The 20,789-nt window shown below is 54.4% G+C and overlaps 1 protein-coding gene across 4 annotated transcripts in view; it reads right to left on the bottom strand.

The window, feature by feature from the left end:
* Window positions 1-20,789, bottom strand: part of ADAMTS2 (ADAM metallopeptidase with thrombospondin type 1 motif 2) — a 223,945-nt gene that overhangs the window by 129,160 nt on the left and 73,996 nt on the right. For all 4 annotated transcript variants that reach the window (XR_014837944.1, XM_021084334.2, XM_085013617.1 and 1 more), the window contains one exon: window positions 14,009-14,168. Coding sequence is in view for 3 of the 4 variants with exons in the window: in XM_021084334.2 (XP_020939993.1) it covers window positions 14,009-14,168 (160 nt within the window). In the remaining variant the exon portion in view is untranslated. The remainder of the gene's footprint in view (window positions 1-14,008; window positions 14,169-20,789) is intronic.

Below are 20,789 nucleotides of genomic sequence, written 5' to 3'. Positions count from 1 at the left end.
CCTCAGGATGCTCGCCCCTGCCGCCCCCGCCCCTCCTCTCCTAGTGAACTGCCATCCCCACTGCAGAGCTCAACTCCAACCTCCAGGTGCTGTGTGGTGACTTCGTTGGCATTTCCCACTGTTTCTAACTGTGCAAGCATTTGCAGACCGCCCTTGCCCCTGCCCCTGCCCAGTTCACCGTGAGCCATACGGTGTCGGGGTTGGAGGTGTTGGGTCTGTCTTGTTCCCAGGGTTCAGAGCCAGGCCCAGTGTGCGCCATCAGTAAATATCAGTTGAATAAATTGAACGAGTGAGTATAGGGGATATGGTTTCCACTTTACGGTCAAAGACAACAGCACGGACTTTGAATGGTAGCCAGAGTGTGCTGGGCACAGCTAGGCCAGCCTTCACCTGGTCCCCATGCACTGCTGCCTGGCTGGTCTCCCCAATGCAGTGGTAAAAGCCCAGGATCACCTAGCACCCCAGGGGGCCTGGGGCCCCAGCATGAACCCAAGAATTTGCAGCCAGGACTGTAAAAGCTGTTGTAACAATCAAAGTAGGCTTCGATGGCAAGCCCTCAAACGCTGCCAGGGACGACTGCTTCCCCAGGAATGAGGGCCGTGTGGCCAGGCTTCCCAGGCAGTTACATTCATTCTTTCTTTGTCATGGCTACTTAAGCACCAACTGTGTGCCAGTCTCCTCACCCGATGCTGGGAATTGCACAGCAAGCAAAAGACTCTTCCCACAGCTGATGTGCTAAATGAGAGATACTTTCTGATTCATTCTCACTGGGCCTCAGTTTCTGCATCCAGTAGGCAGAACCTGGATGCTCTGAAGGCCCCAGGTGTCCCAAGGATGGTCAGCCTTCAGATGCGGCCCCAGCTCCAGGGGTGGACGAGCACAGGGGGCCAGGCAGCCCTGAGTCCCAGCCTGTTCCTCCCTGCCCCACGCCAGGGTTGACAGCCTGGCTTCAGTGGTGACTCTACAACTTTTTTTTTTTTTTTGGTCTTTTTAGGGCTGCATTCTTGGCATATGGAGGTTCCCAGGCTAGGGGCTGAATCTGAGCTGTAGCTGCTGCCTACAACACCGGATCCTTAACTCATTGAGCAACCCAGGGATTGAACCCGCATCCTCATGGATACTAGTTGGATTTGTTAACCACTGAACCACAACGAGAACTCCATGACTCTACATCTCATGAGCTCTGACCGCTGGCACCTCAGTCTGTAAAGAGGGCACAGTGATGGCACTAACCAAGCCCAGGGAGTCATTACAAGAACCCATAAGATGATGAACCTGCAGCGCTCTCATGCTACCTGCACAGGTGAGCTCACCGATGCTACTTCTCCTCTACCTGGTACTTTCACTGTTGCTCAGACAGCTGTACTCCTGGGCCCGGTTCTCTGCCTGGGAGATGATTAATTGACCCACAGATGCAGGGCGCCCATCCTCACACAGATCCTCGATCAAGACGCATGCGCCCAAAGCACCGACAGCTCCAGGGGCAGGAAAAGAATCACCCACAGACGGGGCCATGGAAAGACCAGCTTTTGTGCAACAAAAATGAACAAAACTGAAAAGGAAAGGGGAACTACAGCCTGGGGAAAAGGCTTGTATCAAACATGACAGAAAGTCGATATCTAAAGCAGATAAAGGGCTTATCCCAATATAAAAGACCCCAGGAGACGAACAGGCAAAGGACTTAAACAGGAAGATGAGACGTACAAAGTAATCAAACTCGGAGAGATTGCTCGGCCTTGCCGGCCCTCAGAGCAGCACCAATTAAAGCAAAAGGCAGCGCTGCTTCGCCGCTGGATCTGCAAAATACCCGCCGACAGAGCCCCTGTGCTGGTGAGAACATGGAGATACTGGGAGCTGCGGTTGGAAACCCGTCCTGCTTTGCCTGAGTTGTGAGTCTGTCATGAGCTTGGATTCCATAATTATTTGGGTCCCAGAGCAAGAACTCCCTGATGGCTGCTTAAGAGCCACGGCTCAAGGGTGCCAAGGCTGGCTTAGGCCATACCCTGCAGGGTATGCCGCAGGCATCCATTCAGAGGAGAAGGACCGAGGCCCCCTGCCAGGAGGTCCTCAAACCCAAACTCCAAGAGAGGCTGCACAAGGGTAGGGCGTTACCGCCATCCCGGCAGCAGCTGTGTGAGCAGCTGGTCAGCGCTGCCTCCAGCCGACTGGGTGGACCCCAAACCTCTGCCTGGAAGGTCTGAGAAGCAGGCACACAGCCCACCGTGCACGTTCTCACAAAGCTTCCATCTATCCCAGCAGCTTCAGGCCCCCTCTCCAAAGTGGCAGGCTGGGGAAGGAGGACCTGGTCTGCTACAGAGGCCAGGACGCATGCACATCCAAGGGACCTGCCACCTTACGAAGTGCCCGGCCACCCCGTCTTATAGAGCAGGGCCTCTGCCTCCCAGGACAAGAGGCGCTGTGAGCATAGTGCAGAGCCTGGCCACCTGTGGGGTCAAGTCTGGGTCCCTGTCCCCCAACAAGAGTCCGAAATCCAAATGGCCTTGGCCCGTGGCCAGCACCATCTCTCCTGGGAAATCCCTTCCTCTGAGTCAGGGCAGCAAGGAACAGGGGAAGGGGCGCAGCTCTGAAGTCAGAGGACCGGGTCACCTGACCTGCCTCTCCTCCCCCAGCATCCCCATCTCAGGCTGTGTCGCAACCACCCACCATCCTCCCAGTGGCTCAGGCCTTTCTAAAGCCAGGAGCCATCCTGGATCCTTCTGTCACACCCACGTGTAGTGAGTCCTACCTCCAAAGGCTTTCTGAACGCATCCACCTGGCCATCTGTCATTGGCCACCAGGACCACCCAGGGTCCCCCATGGACCTCCCTGCACCTGCAGCCACTCTCCCCACCGAGAGCCCCGCAAAAGCTTCCCACTGCTTGGAGACTCAGACCTGGCCTTGCTGCAAGACTCAACACAACTCAGTCCCCTCCACCTCCATTACTTCCTTGGCTCCAGGCACATGACCTGCTTTCTGCCCCTTGGTCACATGGGGGTGACTTCCACCTCAGCAAGTGCCAAGTGTCTCTGCATCTGCTGTCCCCTCTGTCTGGAACAGTCTCCCAGGGAGGGTCTTCCCACCAGCCAGGTGCATCTCGTCTCTGATCAGGAGACTCCCCCCTACCCCCCCGCCCCCCGACTCCATCTACGCTGTCCCAGATTTTGCTTTGTTCATGACCTTAACGCTCTCTGCGGCACTGATTCATTGTGTCTTTCCTGCCGGCCACTGATCTTCACAAGAGCCGGGACTTCATCTGGTTCAATCCCCAACATACCCCCGGCACCAATCCAGCCCCAGACACAGGAGGACACACGGTAAGAACGTACTGAATGCATGAACGAATGAGGGAAGGAGAACAAACGTGCGGCAGCGGGCCAGGTGCCTGCTCTGAGCCTCAGGGTCCCATCAAATACAGCTGCTATGCTCATCACTCCCCTGTGACTGGGAACATCACTGGGCGCCCGGTCCCTTCCAGCCCAGATCAGCCCCATCCTCCTTCCCCTGCAGGCCCAGCTCCCAGGCTACCTCCTCCACCAGGCCTTGGCCCCGGATGCCCCCCATTCCTGTGCTGTCCCGCAAGCTCTCACCCGAGCTCTGACCTCACCCCAAGTTTGCGCCTTCATCCCTCCTAGAAAGATTCCCCAGCTGGACTCTGCCGCCGGGTCCTCCCATCAGCGCCAGTCACATCCCCTGAGGCCTTGCTCCAGGTCAGGGTAGAGCCCACACCTTGGGACGGAGCTCAGGCCAGTGGAGCCAGGTCAAGAGCTCTGGGGAAAACATCCCCAACTCAGGAATCCCGCCCAGGTTCCAAACACATGTGCAAGCAAGTATGTGTGTGTGCATGAGAGGGGGCCAGGCTGAGGGAGAGGAAAATCCCACCTGAGCGGGAGAGCGAGGGAGCCAGACGCCAACACTTCCGTCTCATTGTGTGACCTTTCCCAGCTCAGGGTGCCTTCAGGGCCGAGTGCACAGCACTGCTTGGTATTAGTTTGGAAGAGAAATGGGTCAAGGGAAATTGGAAATTTTTATATTAAACACTTCAGGCTTGGAGCTGGCTGGAGTGTTTGCCGACCTGCGGAGAATTCTGAGGGGATGCAGGCCTCGGTCAGAGCCCTCCAGCTGGTACAAAATGGCAGAGTTTGGACCTCAGGCCCGAACCCAGCTTCTGAGCTATGCTCAGCCTCACTGCTTCTTGGGAAGGGGCTTCTCTCCCCTCTAATAGGCACCTAGAGCTGTCTCCGCTATGTCCCCCTGATGCTGGGACCCAGTACCCCTCACCTGTCAACAGGCCCCTCTGCTTCAGCAAGAGGCCTCTGTCCAGGTGAGGCAGGAGATAGATGGGTTCCAGGCTAGACATTTACAAGTAGCCTCCTGTTTATACTTTCTTTTCTTGCTTTTTTAGGGCTGCACCTGCGGCATATGGAAGCTCCCATGCCAGGGGTTGAATCGGAGCTACAGCTGCCAGCCTACACCACAGCCGCAGCAACACGGAATCCAAGCCACAACTGCAACCTATACCATGGCTCATGGCAACACCGGGTCCTTAACCCACTGAGCCACTAAGCAGGGTCAGGAATTGAACCTGCGTCCTCATGGATACCAGTCAGATTCATTTCTACTGTGCTACAACGGCAACTCCCCTGTTTATACTTTTTGTGCCAGGAGACAGGTAGGATCCAGGATAGACATTACCACCAGCCACCTGTTTCTACTTCAAGGTAGAAATCACAATAGGAATGAGGTAAATAACTGGACTTTGCATTCTGTGGACACTTTGAACAATGATAATGACTGGGGCAGAGGGGAGCCAAGCCCTGCTAGGATGAAAGATCAAGAGATCACAAACTTCCCATCCTCGGGGGTCAGGGAGACCCCGACTGCACAGGTGCAGGAAGACCCCACAGGGTCAGAAAGGGAGGGCGCACCAGGCCATAAGTCCTGGTAACCTTCTCATAGGCCCTCGCTCTGGAATCCCTCTTGGCCAAAGGTGTCCACGCATATCTGGGAAAGCCTTGGGTCTGGTCAGGTATGAGAAATAAACCAAGGCAATTGGCCGAAGGAAAATAAAGACAGGGACGAAACACCCCTGTGTAAGTGACTTAAATCACTCCTCTGGCATGCTCCCCACTGGCGGGGGTGCCCCATTTCTCTGAGTGTGCTGTTTGGTTTCTAAACTGCTTCCCTGTGTCCAAAATAATAAACATTATATCTGTTTATTACAGTTTTCGCCTCCTTAAAACATTCTTGCTTTCAACGGGGTGGTTGGGGGCGAGAATCAGGGCAATTCTGCTTTTAGCGTCTAGCCCCTGGGAGTCTAGCGGCTAGGATTCCTGGTTTTCCTCCAGGCTGCCCAGGTTCAATTCCTGAGCAGGGAATTAAGATCTTGCTTCAAGCCATCGCTCACTGCTGTCTCTCCGAGATCAGAGGAACCTGCCGTGGGACACCTATCCCTCCGTCCCCCATCATACAGATGCAGCATGTAGGAAGCCCACATTTCTTTTATAACTGTCCCAAGGGGGTACCGCGGGTGTGGAGGGAGCCTTGTCTGAGTCCCAAGCGATGTTCAGGGCCCAGCTGCTCCCGCCCCTGGGAGGCTGGCTGACACCTCCGAAGCACAAATGCCACAGATGTGTAAAGTCGCCCCTGGTAACATCACGTCCCTCTGTGCTGGGGACCTGCAAAGAGCAGGCTTGTGGAGCCCATGACTGATGCGACAAGCAGGCACACCATTCTTGCTAATGCAACTCCAGACGCACCCAGAGCAAAGCCCAGCTTCGCTCCTGAGACCACGTGTTATCTGGAAGCCAGGCGTGGTTACTGTGTGCCAACAGCAAGCTCTTTGGGGGACATTTGCTCCACACACCAAAGGCAGGAAAGAAAGATAGTCAGTTAATTTTGTCTGGGAAAGAAAGGACCTCCCACAAGGGGCAGCCAGGGCAGAGAGGACCTCAGGGCGGGAGACAAACAGCCCGGGATCTTAAGCACGTGTCACAACAAGCAGGGAGCAGGCACCATGCCAAGGATGGGACGAGGATTAGCAGCCCCTGCGACATTATGCCATTTCAGAGGAAACCAAGACCTGATGGGGCTGGGTATGCTGCCAAGGCAGGTACACTTGACCCCGATGCCAAACTGCCCCCAGCCTCCATGCCGGGAGCAGCTGCTGATGTGCTGAGGTGGCTCCTCTGAGAACCGGCCCCTGCACCTGAGGCCACAGCCAGGCCAAGGCCAAGATCGCCATCCCTGGTCACATTCGTCTTCTGTTAATGGTGCTCCAGCAAAGAGCCAGGTCCTTCCTGGGCCAGCTCCATCCTGAACCAGATCCCACACAAACACAGGAGGAGGGAGGAAGGGGAGGGCAGGCCAGAGACCCAGGGATCATTAATTTATGTCTAAGGGGAAGAGCTGAGCTTGTGGGTTGTCCACGCCAGCCAGGCCGAGTGCCAGTCACAGACCATCAGGGCAGCAGGAAAAGTGGGGGTCACGCCGGGCAGGTCTCTGCTGCAGGATGATGTGGGCCCGAGCCCTTGCCTGGCTGCAGGCATCACTCTGTCTTCACAGACCACCAGGCAGGGCCTTCGAGCTGCAGACTCCAGGCAAAAAGCCCCCAGCTCAGCCGACAGCTCTGGAGTGGCCTCCTAAGTCTGACCCCAGACAACACCAGGCCTGGGAGACTGTGCTGCCTGGGCTGTCCCAGCACAGGCCCCGCCCACCTCCCCCGGCATAAGGCCACATCACCGCACTGGCATCTCCAACAGCTGTCCAGGGGGCCGGCCGCAGAGTAGCGGGAGCACCAAGGCCTCTGCCAAGGATGCGCTCAGCTCTGAAACACGCCTCCCGGATCTGGGCCAGCGGCCTCGGGTTTCACAATCAGTGCTTCTCCCTTGGTTTCCTTGGGTCCCCAAGCGGCAGGCACAGCCCAGGGGTGGAACCAAGAGGAGGAACTGAGAGGGCCCCTGGGCATCAAGCACCAAGATGACCAGACTTTTAGCTGCAATTCAGTGAGCTGGCAACAGCGGCTGGTCAGGGCACAGGCTAAGTTCAGTGGGAGAGCCACTGGGTCACCACCTGAGACTGTCAGGCCAGGCCCCAGGCTTCAGCAATTGGCTCAGGAAGTGCCTGGGTTGGGGACACAGACGGAGGCCCCAGCACTTGGACACTGGCCAGGTCTGGGGCTCCCAGGGTACGAAGCCTGCCAAGAGCCTCTCTCCCATTTCCACCATGATCTCAGGCTTCAACACTTTGATATCATATAGGCTGAATCATGGCCCTCAGGATGTCACATCCCAATCCCCAGAACCCGTGAGTATAGCCTTTTATGGCTAAAGAGATTTTGCAGATGGGATTCAGTTAAGGGTTCTGAAATGAGAAGGTTCTCCTGGATTATCCAAATGATAATCACAAATGCCCAATAAGAGAGAGACAGAGTTCCCTGGTGGCCTAGCAGTTAAGGATCTGGGGTTGTCACTGCTGTGGCATGAGTTCAGTCTCCATGCCGGGAACTTCTGCATGCTGCAGGCGCAGCCAAAAAATAAATAAATAAAAATAACAAAAAAAAAAAAAAAAAAAAAAAAAAAGAGAGAGAGAGAGGGGAGAGAGAGAAATCTAACTACAGAGAAAGAAAAGTCACAGTGACCACAAAGCAGAGACTGGAGTGATGCTGCCACACATCAAGGAATGCGGGCAGCCACCAGAAGCTGGGAGAGGCAAGGAACAGATTCCTCTCTCGAGCCCCCAGAGGGAATCAGCCCTGCTGACACCTTGATCTTAGCCCCTTAAAACCCATTTTGGACTTCTGACCTCCAGAACTGTACGAGGATAAATCTGTGTTGTTGTGGGCCCCCAAGTCTGTGGTAACTTGTTACAGTGGCAAAGGACACCAAGTCAGACATCAATCGCCACAGCGCAGTGAGCCTCCCCAGTCTGGCTGGCTTCCATATCCCCTGCCCTGTTATCCACCCCTCACTCCCCACCAGGCCTCACCCATGGCTGGGCCTTTCCCTTGTGACTCACACCCACTGGGTCACCAGGGTAGGCATGGGGGTCTACCCACCATGACGCGGAGCCTCGCCCGTCTCCCACCTGTGGTCGGTCCTAAAAGGGCCACACTCTCCCTGCACATTTCTCTGGCCTCCTTGCTGGCCTCCTTGCCTCCAGTCTGGACCAGAGCTGGCTGGCTAAAACGCAGAGCTATCTGCAGGCCCCTGCCCTGCCCGCCCACTGCCTGCCACACAGGATGCGGCTCTAGAACATCGCGGTCAGCAGCTGCTATCAGTCCGGCCTTCCAGAGCCCCGAGTGCCTGCCACGTGCTTCCCTCCTGGCTCCTCAGCAGCCTGGAAAATGACACGGCTCAAGGCAGCGGGACGGGGCAGAGACACCAGCAGGTCAGGAGGGGAGGAAGGGCCATCGGCCACCGGGTGGAGACGGTGCCGGCCGGCCATGCTTGGCCACGTGGAAGAGCCACGCAGCCCTGGCACCCCGTCCTCTCTCTCCTCACAGGCTTCCCTTGGCAGCAGCAGGGCAGAGCGCTCCCCAGGGCAGCGTGCCTCCTCTGCCCGCCAGGGAGGACGCCGCAGCCTGACAGCAGCGAGCAGAGGCTTGGCACTGGCCGTTTCCGAGGAAGAGGCAGCCAAGGTCACAGGCACTGAGCTGTCTGACTTCTCTTCCTTCAGTGCAAGGCGGGGCGGGAGGCACCGCAGCCCAGCAGCTCGAGGGACGAGGGACAGAACCACTGCCTAGCAGGAACTCACAGCCCCTCCTATGTGCCAAAGCCCTTCCCCAGGAACTACAGGGGACCTGGGGAGGGGGGCGGCAAAGGATACTTCGCCTCTGCATCTCACAGAGCACGGGTGGCCAATGGGGATTGTGTTTTCTGGGGCCGGTATGGCACATTTCAGAAATTTGAAACAACACTTTAAACTCAGGAGAGTTCACATAAAAGTTCTGATGTCCAGATTTTCTTGACAGTAGAAAGACGGGCCATCCCAGGCCCACACTCCCACCAGGTCTCCATCAGAGTCACTGAGGAGGGGCTGCCCCTGTGGATCAGGGTTCCTGTCTGTCCTGTAACCACAGCGAGGCCAGGGTCAGACGCTGTGTGCCCCTGCACTCATGCTGCTGTTTCCACTTTAAGCAGAGACATAGTCATTGTGCCCCTGTTCATATCAAAAGCAGGAAAGTTAAAGGCAGGTCAAAGGTGGGTATAATTCTTTTTCTTTTTTAAATTTTTAAATATTTTATTTTTCTTTTTAGGGCTGCACCTGTGGCATTTGGAGGTTCCCAGGCTCGGGGTCGAATGGGAGCTGCAGCTGCCAGCCTACACTGCAGCCACAGCAACACTGGATCCGAGCTGCATCTGCAGCCTACACCGCAGCTCGTGACTATGCTCTATCCTTAACCCACTGAGCAAGGCCAGGGGACGAACCTGCATCCTCATGGATACTAGTTAGGTTTGTTACCATGAGCCACAACAGGAACTCTGTAATTCTTTCTCTTATACTCTGCCACTGTGTTCACTGGCTCTGCCTGCCAGGCCCTGCAGGCTTCTGAGTTTGCAGCCCTTGTCTTAATGGCAGGACTTCCTACAAATGGCACCATGCGCCTGACACAGAGACCACATGCCCAGCACTTGACCCAAGGGGAGCTAAAGTTGGGGTTCTGGGAAGGTCCCCACTGGGTGGGAAAGATCCCTGCATCACTTCCTGTATAGACTCAATGGGGGCCCCCAAAGACACCCGGTCCTGATCCCTGGAACCTGTGAATCTTATTTGGCAAAACAGGACTTTGTAGATGTGATTAGATGACGGATCTTGAGCTGTGGCGATCATCCTGGATTATCTGGGTGAACCTCAAACTCAATCCCATGCACCCTTATGAGAGGGAGGCAGAGGGAGGCTGACCACACAGAAGAGGAGGAGGTGACATGAAGGCGGAGACTGAAGTGATGCGGCCTCAGGTCAAGCAATGCTGGAAGCCACCAGAAACTGGGAGAGACAAGTGACAGATTCCCCTAGAGCCTCCAGAAGGAACATAGCCCCGCCAAAGCCTTGATTTCAGCCCAGTGACACTGATTTCAGACTGTCACCCTCCAGAACTACAAGAGAATGAACTGCTGTTGCTTTAAGCCATACGGTTGGTGGTAATGCATCACAGCAGCCTGAGACTCGGAGGCACGTGACATGCCAGGCTCACCCAGCGCAAGCTCTGAGCAGGGCTTCTGAGCTAGACCGGGGCTCCTCATCCCGCCCACGCTGGCCTTGGCTTCCCCTCAGCAACCCCAGACAAGGTAGACAGATGGCAGCCAGGACAGGGCTCAGGCAGGAGCCCAGAACTCAGAGTGAGGCTCTGTCCATGCTTGTGTGCAAACGCAAACACAACGTGCAAGCACCCACTCACGTGCAAACACCAGAGGGGCTGATGTTACCTGGCACAGCTCCCAACATATTGCCCCGGGCATGGGGCTGGCTCTGGGGGAGGGCTGAGAGCGGGCTCAGGGTGCTGAGAAAGATCCAGCCCAGAGGAAGCCTGGAGATGCCTGAACCACCTTGCTCCAAAAGGCCACCCTGGCACCCTGGCCTTGGAGCTCCGCTCTCCTGGCCCAGCCAGGTTCCCAGGGCCAGCAGAGCCAAGCAGAGATGCTTCTGCCATACCTGCAAGGCTAGTGAGTGGGGAAAGTCACCCTCACCTCCCTCAGTCCCTTGCCCACCCCAATACCCTCCCCCAGGGCCCCAGGGTGACACCGTTCCATGCTAAGCTGCCCTGTGCCCACCCCCCACCCCTAACCTGAGTCCTAGAAGACTTGCTAAAACCTTCATTTTCCATCCATGTCCCCAGGCAGCCTGGAACCCAGCAGCTGACCTCAGACGATGGAGACCGTTAGTGACAATGATGCTCCGTGGCTCCATGAGCCCAGTGATCCCTCCAGGAAGTCTATTAGCTGCTCAGGGAAGCAGGACAACAGCAAGGTGCATCGCTGCCCCAGAGAATATGCATGGGACAGCCCATAGGCACGCCACCCCACCCCAGCAACCTCCTCCCTGGCACCCCCACACCCCCGTACTCACTCCCACCCCCACACCAACCCCTGCGGGCACCCCAACCCTATTCTCACACCCACACCCAGCCAGATGCCAAGCTCCCAGACCAGGAAGCCCGGGAAGGATAATGCCCCTTCCTCCTTGTCAGAGGGCCCATTATATCCGCTGTCCATCCATAAACAGCCAGGGCCTTTCAAACCTGCCTCTGTTGCGATGCGGGGACAGGACGAAGCTTCAGTCAGCACCCTGCCTGCTCTGGTTGGACCCACACTGATACTATATCAGGGTTCCCATCAGAATTCACCAGAGGAAAGTGTCCCCTAGGGTCCCCTAGCTTGTACCCCCCTGCCCCCCCCAAACACACACACATTGAAAGCCTTTTGCGCAGAGGACCTGGTGTTCTGCGCCAGAGACTGGATCCTCTTGCAGGAGCGAGCACGGAGCAAACACGCCCAGCCCAAGATGCTGCTTTTACACACCTCCCAGCTGCCACTGCGGGCCCTGATGAGGCCTGGGGCTGACGGAGAGCAGGGCCCTCTGAGGTCCCCACAGGCCCGCAGAGCAGCCCCAGCATACAATGTGTCTGGACCGCCTCCAGCCAGTGAGTGGGCCTGAGCCCTGGGCCCAGCGGGAATAACCAGGCCCACGAGGGGAGAAACGTGCTCTCTGTGGACGAGTCACCGACACAGGGTCATGCTGACACTGGGCAGGGATGTCAAGAAAGGAGGCTCGGCGCCAGACTCTGGGCCTGTGGCCTAGACCTATTGCCCTCAGTCCGCAGCCCTGAGCCCACACATCCCAGCCTGGGAACGAGGCCTGGCATGCAGCCGGGGACCGGCTTCTACTCCCCCATTTCAGTGTAGCCTCAGCCCCAGATCCTGGCAGCTGGCCTTCTCCAGAATCTTCTAAGGTCAATGGTTTCTGGACTTATTCTGAGTGTGAAATGTTTTCCTGTGTTCTGAGTTCCAAGCTCTCACCAAAGAGAGGCCGATGAGGGGGTGGGGGGCAGGATTCAAAAGAAGATGCCAAAAGACCAACAGAAAGGAAGGCCTGGCCGGCCCGGCCATAGGGGAGCACTGCCGTGTTCAGGAAGCAGGTACCATGAGGAATCTGGGATTGGCAGCATGGCCCAGGGTACCTGGAGTCTCACAGTGCAAGCTCCATCTTCACCCGAGTGAGGTCCCCAGGGGGATCCCCTTGAATCTTCCAGTAGAGGCCAGCCCAGAAGCACCAAGCCCAAAGTGACCAGGCCTTCAGCTCTCTAGGGCACGGGCATTTCTATTTCTTTCTCTCTGTCTTTTTAGGGCCGCACCTGCAGCATATGGAGGTCCCCAGGCTAGGGGTCGAATCAGAGCTGCAGCTGCCAACATACACGACAGCCACAGCAACGCCAGATCTGAGCCACACCTGCGATCTTCACTGCAGCTTGTGGCAACACCGTATCCTTAACCCATTGAGCGAGGCCAGGGATCACACCCACATCCTCTCAGAGACAATGCCAGATCCTTAACCTGCTGAGCCACCACAGGAACTCCGGCATAGGTATTTCCCTTCCCTCTGACAGGTGAGAAGGCAGAGGCCAGAGACTTAAACTTGCCCAAGGGCAGACAGCCAGCCAGGAGCAACGTCAGGGCCCAGATCCCTGGTCTGGGGCACGTCCCTGGCCCCATTTTCACTCCTGCCCTCAACCGATGGGGTTACTCTCTCCGTTCCTCCCCATGCAGAAAAGCTCGAGGGCAGGAGCAGGAGACGGTGAAGCTGGGGAAGGCGGGACGGGCAGAGCCTGCACTCCTCCTCCCCTCCCACTGGTGCTCGGCAGCCCAGAAGGACTGTGATTCATCACCTGGGAAGACGGGGCAGCCAGAAATATTGATCGGCTCTAGAGAGCCCTGGGCTTCCTGATGGAACAATTCCTTTGTGAAGGTACCTGACACCATTCCTTGAAATTAGAATGGTGCCCTGCCAGGCTGCACCCAATTTATCTGTCAGCTGGAAACTCAGGGAGACCTAAAATAAATGAGCCCAGGCTGCCTGGGGCCAAGGGGGTGTCTTGGCTAATCACAGCACAGCTGGGCTCCCTGTAAACATGCAGATGAGCCGGAGTCAAGACCCAGGCCTCTGTGCCCTGCCTGCTGCCACCTGCCGTGGCTGAGCAAAGCCAGGGATCCAGAACCAGAAACTGAGGGCTGAGCCTTCCTCGTAAGAGCCAGGCATGGAGCCTGGGCACCGTGAGGCCAGCCTGGACCATGGCCAGACCTTGAGCTGGCCTCACTGCAACCGGGACTGAGATCCTGAGGACTCTAGGGAGGCTGGGGCTGAGGGCGGGTCTGACCCCCTGGGGGGCTCTGGGAGGTTGCACTGCCTGCCTGGCAGCTCCTTCCAAACTCCTGGGCCCTGGTTCAAAGTTGAAAAGATGAAACCAACTGAGTCTGTGCACAGGCTGCCGAGGCTGCTGGGAGCATCTTCAGGGGCTTGATGGAGCCCTCTCCTCCCCTCCCACATCTGGCTGTTTCCCAGAGGGAGTGGTGCCCATCTGTCTGTCAGAATGGGGCCAAAGGGTCTTTCTCTGTGAGCAGCCAGGGAGAGGCGGTCACCACTGCAGGGAAAGCGCAGTGCAGACGCAGGGGAAAGAGGCTGTTGGGGGAGGCGGGGGCTTGGAGACAATGGGCTCAGGATTGAGGCTGGAGCGCGCCTCCCCTGCTCCCCGACACTTGCCGGCCCTAGAGCAGCAGAAGGTAAGGCCCTCAGGCAGCTCTTATTGCCTGCTGTAGAGATCTCAGACCTACAGGCTATGGCCCACATGCGCCCAGAGCAGAGGTCCCCACCGCAGGATCCCAGCAAACCCACTGTGCTATGTTGTCAGCAAGGGCGGGTCTCAGCCTTGGCCTAGGATCAGGCCTATAGAAATGTCCCCAGGGGGGACATTCAGGGTTCGCCATGCAATTATCCTCCCTGCTGCAGCAGCCTTACCTGTGTCCAGGGCCTGTGGTCCCCCCAGAGGAGGGGGTCTGGAGGTGGGCGGCCGGCGATACACCACATGCACGCGGCCCTGCTCGGCCTCCTTCTCCGCCAGCCCTTTCTCCAGGGGCTCAATGAAGAACTCCTCCTCGTCCATACGGATCAGGCCAGCCTGCAGGGTGAAGAGGAGATGGTTCAAATTCCCAGCACACAGCAGACCCAAGGCAGGGAAGCAGCAAGGAGGGTCCCAGAGGGCAGGACCGCCCACCTGGCTGAGCAGGACCCAGGGAACCCTGCCCAGACCTCCAGCTGGGTGCCAGACTTGAACCCCAGCATGGGGAGGGCACGAACAGGTGGCCCTAGAGGCCTCATCATTCCAGAACCTCCACTTCCTGCCACCAGAGCCAGAACCAGGGGGCAGTGGTGAACTCTGTCTGAGGAAGGGGTTCTTGCCTGGGTCATCCTCTCCTCACCCCCCCAGCCCCAAGAGCCCAAAGTCCAAGGCAAAGGCCAAAACTGTCAGCCAGGGGAATGAATCTGCTGTAGCGATGTTCAGTTAGACCCAATCAGTATTTTCAGAGTTCTGAACGCAACACTCAGAAGGATGAGATTTCATGTTCCGAAAATGGAAATCCACCTTCCCTTGCAAAATGCAGGTTCTGACCACCATGCCCGCCGCCCAGCAGTGGACCCCATGAATGGAGCAGGCACCCCTGGAGCTGGCCACAGTCCCCACGGCCTATCCAGAACACTCACCAGCCCAGACCCCATAGCCAATGAACGGCCGCCTCCCCTCCAAACTGGCTATGGCCTTACCATGCTGCAAAGCCCTTCATGGGCCCCCGTCCCCACCAGGCTGCTCTGGACTCTAGCGTCCAAGGCTCTCAGCCTGCCACAACCTCTGCCTCCAGCACACACACCTCACACCAGTCGCTGAAACAGCCCTGTCCTCCCAATCCAGGGCATGCTGCCTGGCCTTCAGGCTCCTGAACCCACAAAGCCCTCAACTATGGAGGTCCTGTTCCTGCCCTGCCCCTCCCCCCCGGTCAACTCTAACTCCCCTTCCCTTCAATGCTTGGCTCAGACACCCCACCCAAGTGCCATCTCCCCAACTGCAGGCACATGACCCTGACCTTCCCTTGAAGCCATCCTGCCATCACTGCCCCATCCAGCTCCCACACTTTTGACTTTTTGGTCCATTATCCATCAACCAATGGTCTCACACTGGGGGTCCCCACTAGGTCAACTGGCAGATATATTTCCTTTAGCTTATACTTGTGGGTGTATACTAATCACCCACTCAGGTTTTTTTTTGGGGGGGGTTGTTTTTTAGGGCCGCACCTGTGGCACATAGAGGTTCCTGGGCTAGGGGTCAAAATGGAACTGCAGCTGCAGGCCTAGGCCACAGCCACAGCAATATCGGGTCCAAGTCACATCTACAACCTACACCGAAGCTTGAGGCAACACCAGATCCTTAACTCACTGAGCGAGGCCAGGGATTGAACCTATATCCTCACGGGTTCTTAACCGGCTGAGCCAACACAGGAACTCCAGGGCAGGTTAAAAACCACTTTATTGAGGTATGATTGACATGTTGTAAGATGTACGTGGTTAATGCATACAACTCAATGAATCTGGGAATGAGTGTATACTCATGAAATCATCACCATCATGAAGGCCATAAACATACCCATCACCTCTCACAGTACCTCCCACCGCTTTTGCTATTATCATTTTTTATGGTCAGAACACTACAGAGAATATCAACCCTCTAGGCAAATTTTAAGTACACAATAGAGTGTTAGTTACAGGCCCTGTGCTGTATAAAATCTCTCCAGCATTTATTTATCTTGCATAACTGAAATTTTATACCCTTTGACCACCTCCTGCCTCCAGCCCCTGGCAATCATCATCTGACTCTCTACTTTTATGAGTTTGACTATTTTAGATTCTACGCAGAAGTGAGATCTTCAAGTACTCATCTTTCCAGGTTATTTCACTCAGCATAATATCCTCCAGTTTTAGCCATATTGTCACAATAGCAGGATCTCCTTCCTCATAAGGGCTGAATAATATTCCATGGTGCACATGGACCATGTCTTTATCAATTTGTCATCCATAGATGGACATTTGGGTTGTTTCCATGTCCATCGTGAGTAATGCTGTAATAAACGTCAGAGTGCAAATACCACTTCAGTATCCTGTTCTCATGCTCTTTGGATCCATTCCCAGGAGCGGACTTGTTGATCATGTGGTAGTTCTATGTTTAATTCTTTGACGAACATCCATGCTGTTTTCCGTGGTGACTAAACCAATTTACATTCCCACCAACAGTGCACAAGGGTCCCCCTTTCTCTACCTCCTCAAAACTTATCTCATGTTTTTGAGAGTCATTCTAACAGATGTGAGATGATCTCTCATTGTGGTTTTGATTTGCATTTCTCTGATGATTAGTAACATTGAGCATTTTTTTCATGTGCTTATTGGCCATCTGTATGTCTTCTTTGTAAAAGTGTCTATTTGGGTCCTTTGACAATATTTTACTTGGATTACCCTTTTCCTTTTGAATTGTATGAGTTCCTTATATATTTTAGATATTAACCCCAATCTGATAAATGATTTTATTTTATTAAAATAATCACATGAGTTTTATTTTTCATACTATTAAGGTGGTATATCACAGTTACTTCCACTCCAAGAATTCCCATATGCCTTTTTATTATTTTCTTTCTGACATTACAACTTAAGTACTTTTATATTGTGTACAAATTATTGTAGCTATAGCTATTTATACTACTTTGGTTCTTTAACCCGTGTACAGAGTTAACTGGTTAAGACACCACCATAATACAGAATTAGAATATTTTGAATTTGACAATATACTTAGATCTACCAGCGTGTTATACAGTTTCACGTTTTCATGTTACTAATTAGTGTCCTTTTGTTTCAGTTTGAAGGCCTCCTTTCAGCATTTCTCATAAGGCAAGCCTAGTAGGAATGAACTCTCTCATCTTCTGTTTGTTTGGGAAAGTCTTTATCTTGCCTTCATTTCTGAAAGACAACTTTGCCAGGTAAAGCATTCTTTGTTGGTAGTTTTTTCCTTTCAGCACGTTGAATATATCACTCCACTCTCTCCTGGCCAGCAAGGTTTCTGCTTAGAAATACACTGATAGTCGTATAGGGATTCTCTTGTATGAGAGAAATTTTTTCTCTTGTTGCTTTTAAAATTATCTCTTTGTCTTTGCTTTCAGATGGTTTATTGAAATGCTTCTTGGAGAAGTTAATTTTGAGGTGGCCTAGGTAGCTTCATAAACTTAGATGTCCAAATCTCTGGCCAAAGTTTGAGAAGTTCTCAGCCATTCTTTCTTTAAATAAACTCTCTGCCACTCTCACCCCTTCTTCTCCTTCTTCGACTTTAATAATGCACAGATTGGTTCTCTTAATGAGTTTCCCAGGTCTCCTCATTCCTTTTCATTCTTTTTTCTTTTTGCTCCTCTGATTAGATAATGTCAAATGAGCTGTCATTGAGCTCACTGATTCTCTCTTTTTTTGTCTTTTTAGGCCTGCACCTGCAGCATTCAAAAGTTCTCAGGCAAGGGGGCAAATTGGAGCTGCAGCTGCTGGCCTATGCCACAACCACAGCAACGTGGGATCCGAGCTGTGTCTGCCACCTACACCTCAGCTCGTGGCAATGCCGGATCCCCAACCCACTGAACAAGGCCAGGGATCAAACTTGCATCCTCGTAGATACTATTCTGGTTTGTTACTATTGAGCCACGATGGGAACTCCTCACTGATTCTCTCTTCTATTTGGTCTAGTCTGCTAGGGGTGCTCTCTATTGAATTCTTCGTTTCAGTCCCTGTATTCTTCAGCTCCAAAGTTTTGTTCTTCTTTTTATGTTTTATCTTTGTCGAACTTTTCGTTTTGTTCTTGTATTATTTTCATACTTGCATTAAATTGTTATCTGTGTTCTCTTATAGCTTTAAAACAATTATTTTGAATTTTTTGTCAGGCCGTCCACGTATCTCATTTCTTTTGGGTCAGTTACTGGAAGTTTACTGTGTTCCTTTGATGATGTGTTGTTTCCCCAATTCTTTGAAATCCTTGCAGCCTGCCTTGCAGAGCTTTCTGTGCATTTCCAGACTTTGTGGACTGACTTCAGTAAGGAAAGACCTTCGCCCATTGGGAAGGAAGGGCAGCCTGGATTTAGTGGTACACGGCAGAAGTAGGAGAGAATGGTGGTGGTGCTGGGTCCAGGGAGAGCTAATGTCTTGTTGGCTCAGGCTGCTAGATCCATGACATCGACAGCTGTGTGGTCCTTGGCAACAACTGCCACAGAGGGTTCACAGTGGCTGCAAGGACTCTTGGGGTCTGCAGTGGGGCCTTCAGGCCCAGAAGCTAGGGACCAATACCGGTAGTGGTGGTGGTTAGAGCCAGTGGTGTACACACGGCTGTTTGGGCCAGCTACAAGTGCCTTGTAGTGGCAGGGTCCAGTTGCAGACACACTCCACTCATGACCAGGGTCAGGGCGAACAGAAGGACAAGGGTCAACTGCAGGCACACTAGGATCTATCTGAGCCTTGACTGTTGACGTGTACTCTTATGGCTGCAGAGCCTCACCAGGGCACACACATGGCCATGGAGGCTGGTGATGAGAGTCAGGTCAATGGCATGCAGCTGGAGGATAGCCCTGAGTGTGTGCACAGTGGTGGGGGTCGACCATAAGGATCTGGGCTGGCATTGTGCATTTAGTGCAATTGCAAAAGCCTGGCCCAGCTGCTTGTGCAGATCCTGAGTTGAGGGCTGGGGGAGGGAGGAAGCCAGAGGGTTCAGGTGCCTGGTGTCTGTGAACGTGAAAACCTGCGGAGTAAAACCTCAGCCTTAAAATCTGCAGGGAGTGGGGGGGGGGGGGTCTGCAGCAGCTTTGCAGACCACTGGTTTCTTCAGTGGTGAAAGCTTCTGGGGTCCGCTGCAGAGCAGGCCACAGAGAACTATGACCACTCCCATGGCATGGTTAGTGGGCATCCCTGTCCTTCTTTTTTATTCCTAGTTGCTTCTGTATATCTCAACTTTGCTGGTGTCTGGGTGGGGTGAAAGCAAAGGGGGTCCTTTACGCATTGCTCAGAGAGGCTAGGGAGGCTGGCTGCTCACCCCACTCTCCCTTTCCTGGTGAAGGAAATTCTTTCTTGCTGGGGAGTTCTCTCTTGGCACTGAGCAAGACTGGGGCATGGGAGGATGCAGGAAGAATGAAGCTGTCTTCCCTCTCTTCTTGTGCAGTTATTCTAAGGCTTTTTGTTCCACTGGGTTCCTGAGGTTTCTTACATGCACTCCTGAGCTGTGCTGGACTGTTTCGGTTCGTGGAGAGTTGTTTACTTGTTTGTCTCCATCTTGTTGGGGGCTAGAAGCTAGGTTTCCCTCACCTGCCAACTTGGTGACTTCACTTAGGGGTTTATATTTTTATTTTTCATTTTTTGGCTACCCCCATGCCATGCCAAAATTCCCAGGCCAGGGATCAACCCACGCCACAGCAGTGACAATGCTGGATCCTTAACCTGCTGAGCTACCAGGGAACTCCATTTAGGGGTTTTTAGAAGCTTGGAAAAGTTGCTACAACTTAAGAATCAGAGGATTCCACATAAAGTCACCAGATTTCCAGATTCTCTCAAAACATCAGAAAGGCTGGCATTTCTTGTTGCGCATCTGACGTGCCAGCTTAGCAGGCAGTGGCCAGGGGTTCCCTCTGGGGTTCTCCCCTTGAGCCTGCAGAGGGAGTATAGCTCTCCCAATACCTTGGCTTTGGCCCCAGACCTGTGAGAGGAAAAGGTTGTTTTTGGTCACTTCCAGCAGCCACAGGAAACTAATACAGGGTCCTGGTGGGCAGAGGGATGAAGGGAGTGGCCATTCTCTGAGGGGCAAAGGATGAGATGCGCGAGGGGGTGACCCCTGAGGATGCAGGTCTGAGGCCTCTTGGACTCCTGGGGATGGGGTCCAGAACGAAGAGGAAGGCGGAAGCCAGAGCGATGAGGGCCAGGATTGGGGCACCAAAGTCACCAGTCTGTGGGAAGAGAGAGGAGAGGAGAGGCCCGTGGGAACTCTGCAGGCCCCCACACTCTGACTCATCTCTGGGTCCCAGGGCCCCTCCAGGCCTGGGGAGGGTGAGGGAATAAATGACCCCGAAACAGTGGGACATGTCCTCTGAGAGAGGGAGTCAGATGGTGGGGCCAGAGGACTGCGGGCCATCGCTTTCCGTGGCATGTGGGTGAGAGTGATTACAATGGCACAAGTTACTTCTCTACACGGCCAGTGACGTGTCCCATGTTTGTGGTTTGGGGGCAGACTGGTGTCTCAACCCCATCTTATTAATAGAACCCATTCAAGGATGTGTGGGAATTAACTGCAGGATGGCAGCGGGCGAGTGGTCTGGGAGTCTGGTGCTCTGAGTTCCCGGCACCATTTCTGTCTGACCAAGTGGCCTTGGCCCAGGTACCAAAGCTCCCTGGGCCTCCAATTACTCACCTGTAAAGGGGAGTAGGGTGGCGGCCCCTCCCCTCAGGCAGCAGCTGCAGGAGCATGTGCAGCCTGGGAGGCACTCAGAACCAGGACACACACAAACCAAGTGATGTCATCTACCTGCTGGCTTTCCAAAGGAGAAAACGGGGGCCCAGGGGCAGGAAGGCCTGTCAGGGACCCCCCGGGGTCTAGGAATCAAACCCCAGAGCCCAGCAGGGCAACCCCACCTTCTGGTGGGACACTTGGACCCCAGGCTGGGAATCTGTGCCGCACTCCTAAGGT

Source organism: Sus scrofa, chromosome 2 (assembly GCF_054392235.1).
Source record: "Sus scrofa isolate SSC_HxYL_T2T_F1_AM1 chromosome 2, Sscrofa_HxYL_maternal_Yorkshire_Landrace_v2.0, whole genome shotgun sequence".
NCBI classification, from domain to species: domain Eukaryota; kingdom Metazoa; phylum Chordata; class Mammalia; order Artiodactyla; family Suidae; genus Sus; species Sus scrofa.
Note: the sequence above shows the minus strand (reverse complement) of the source record. Positions and strands in the feature narration are given on the sequence as shown.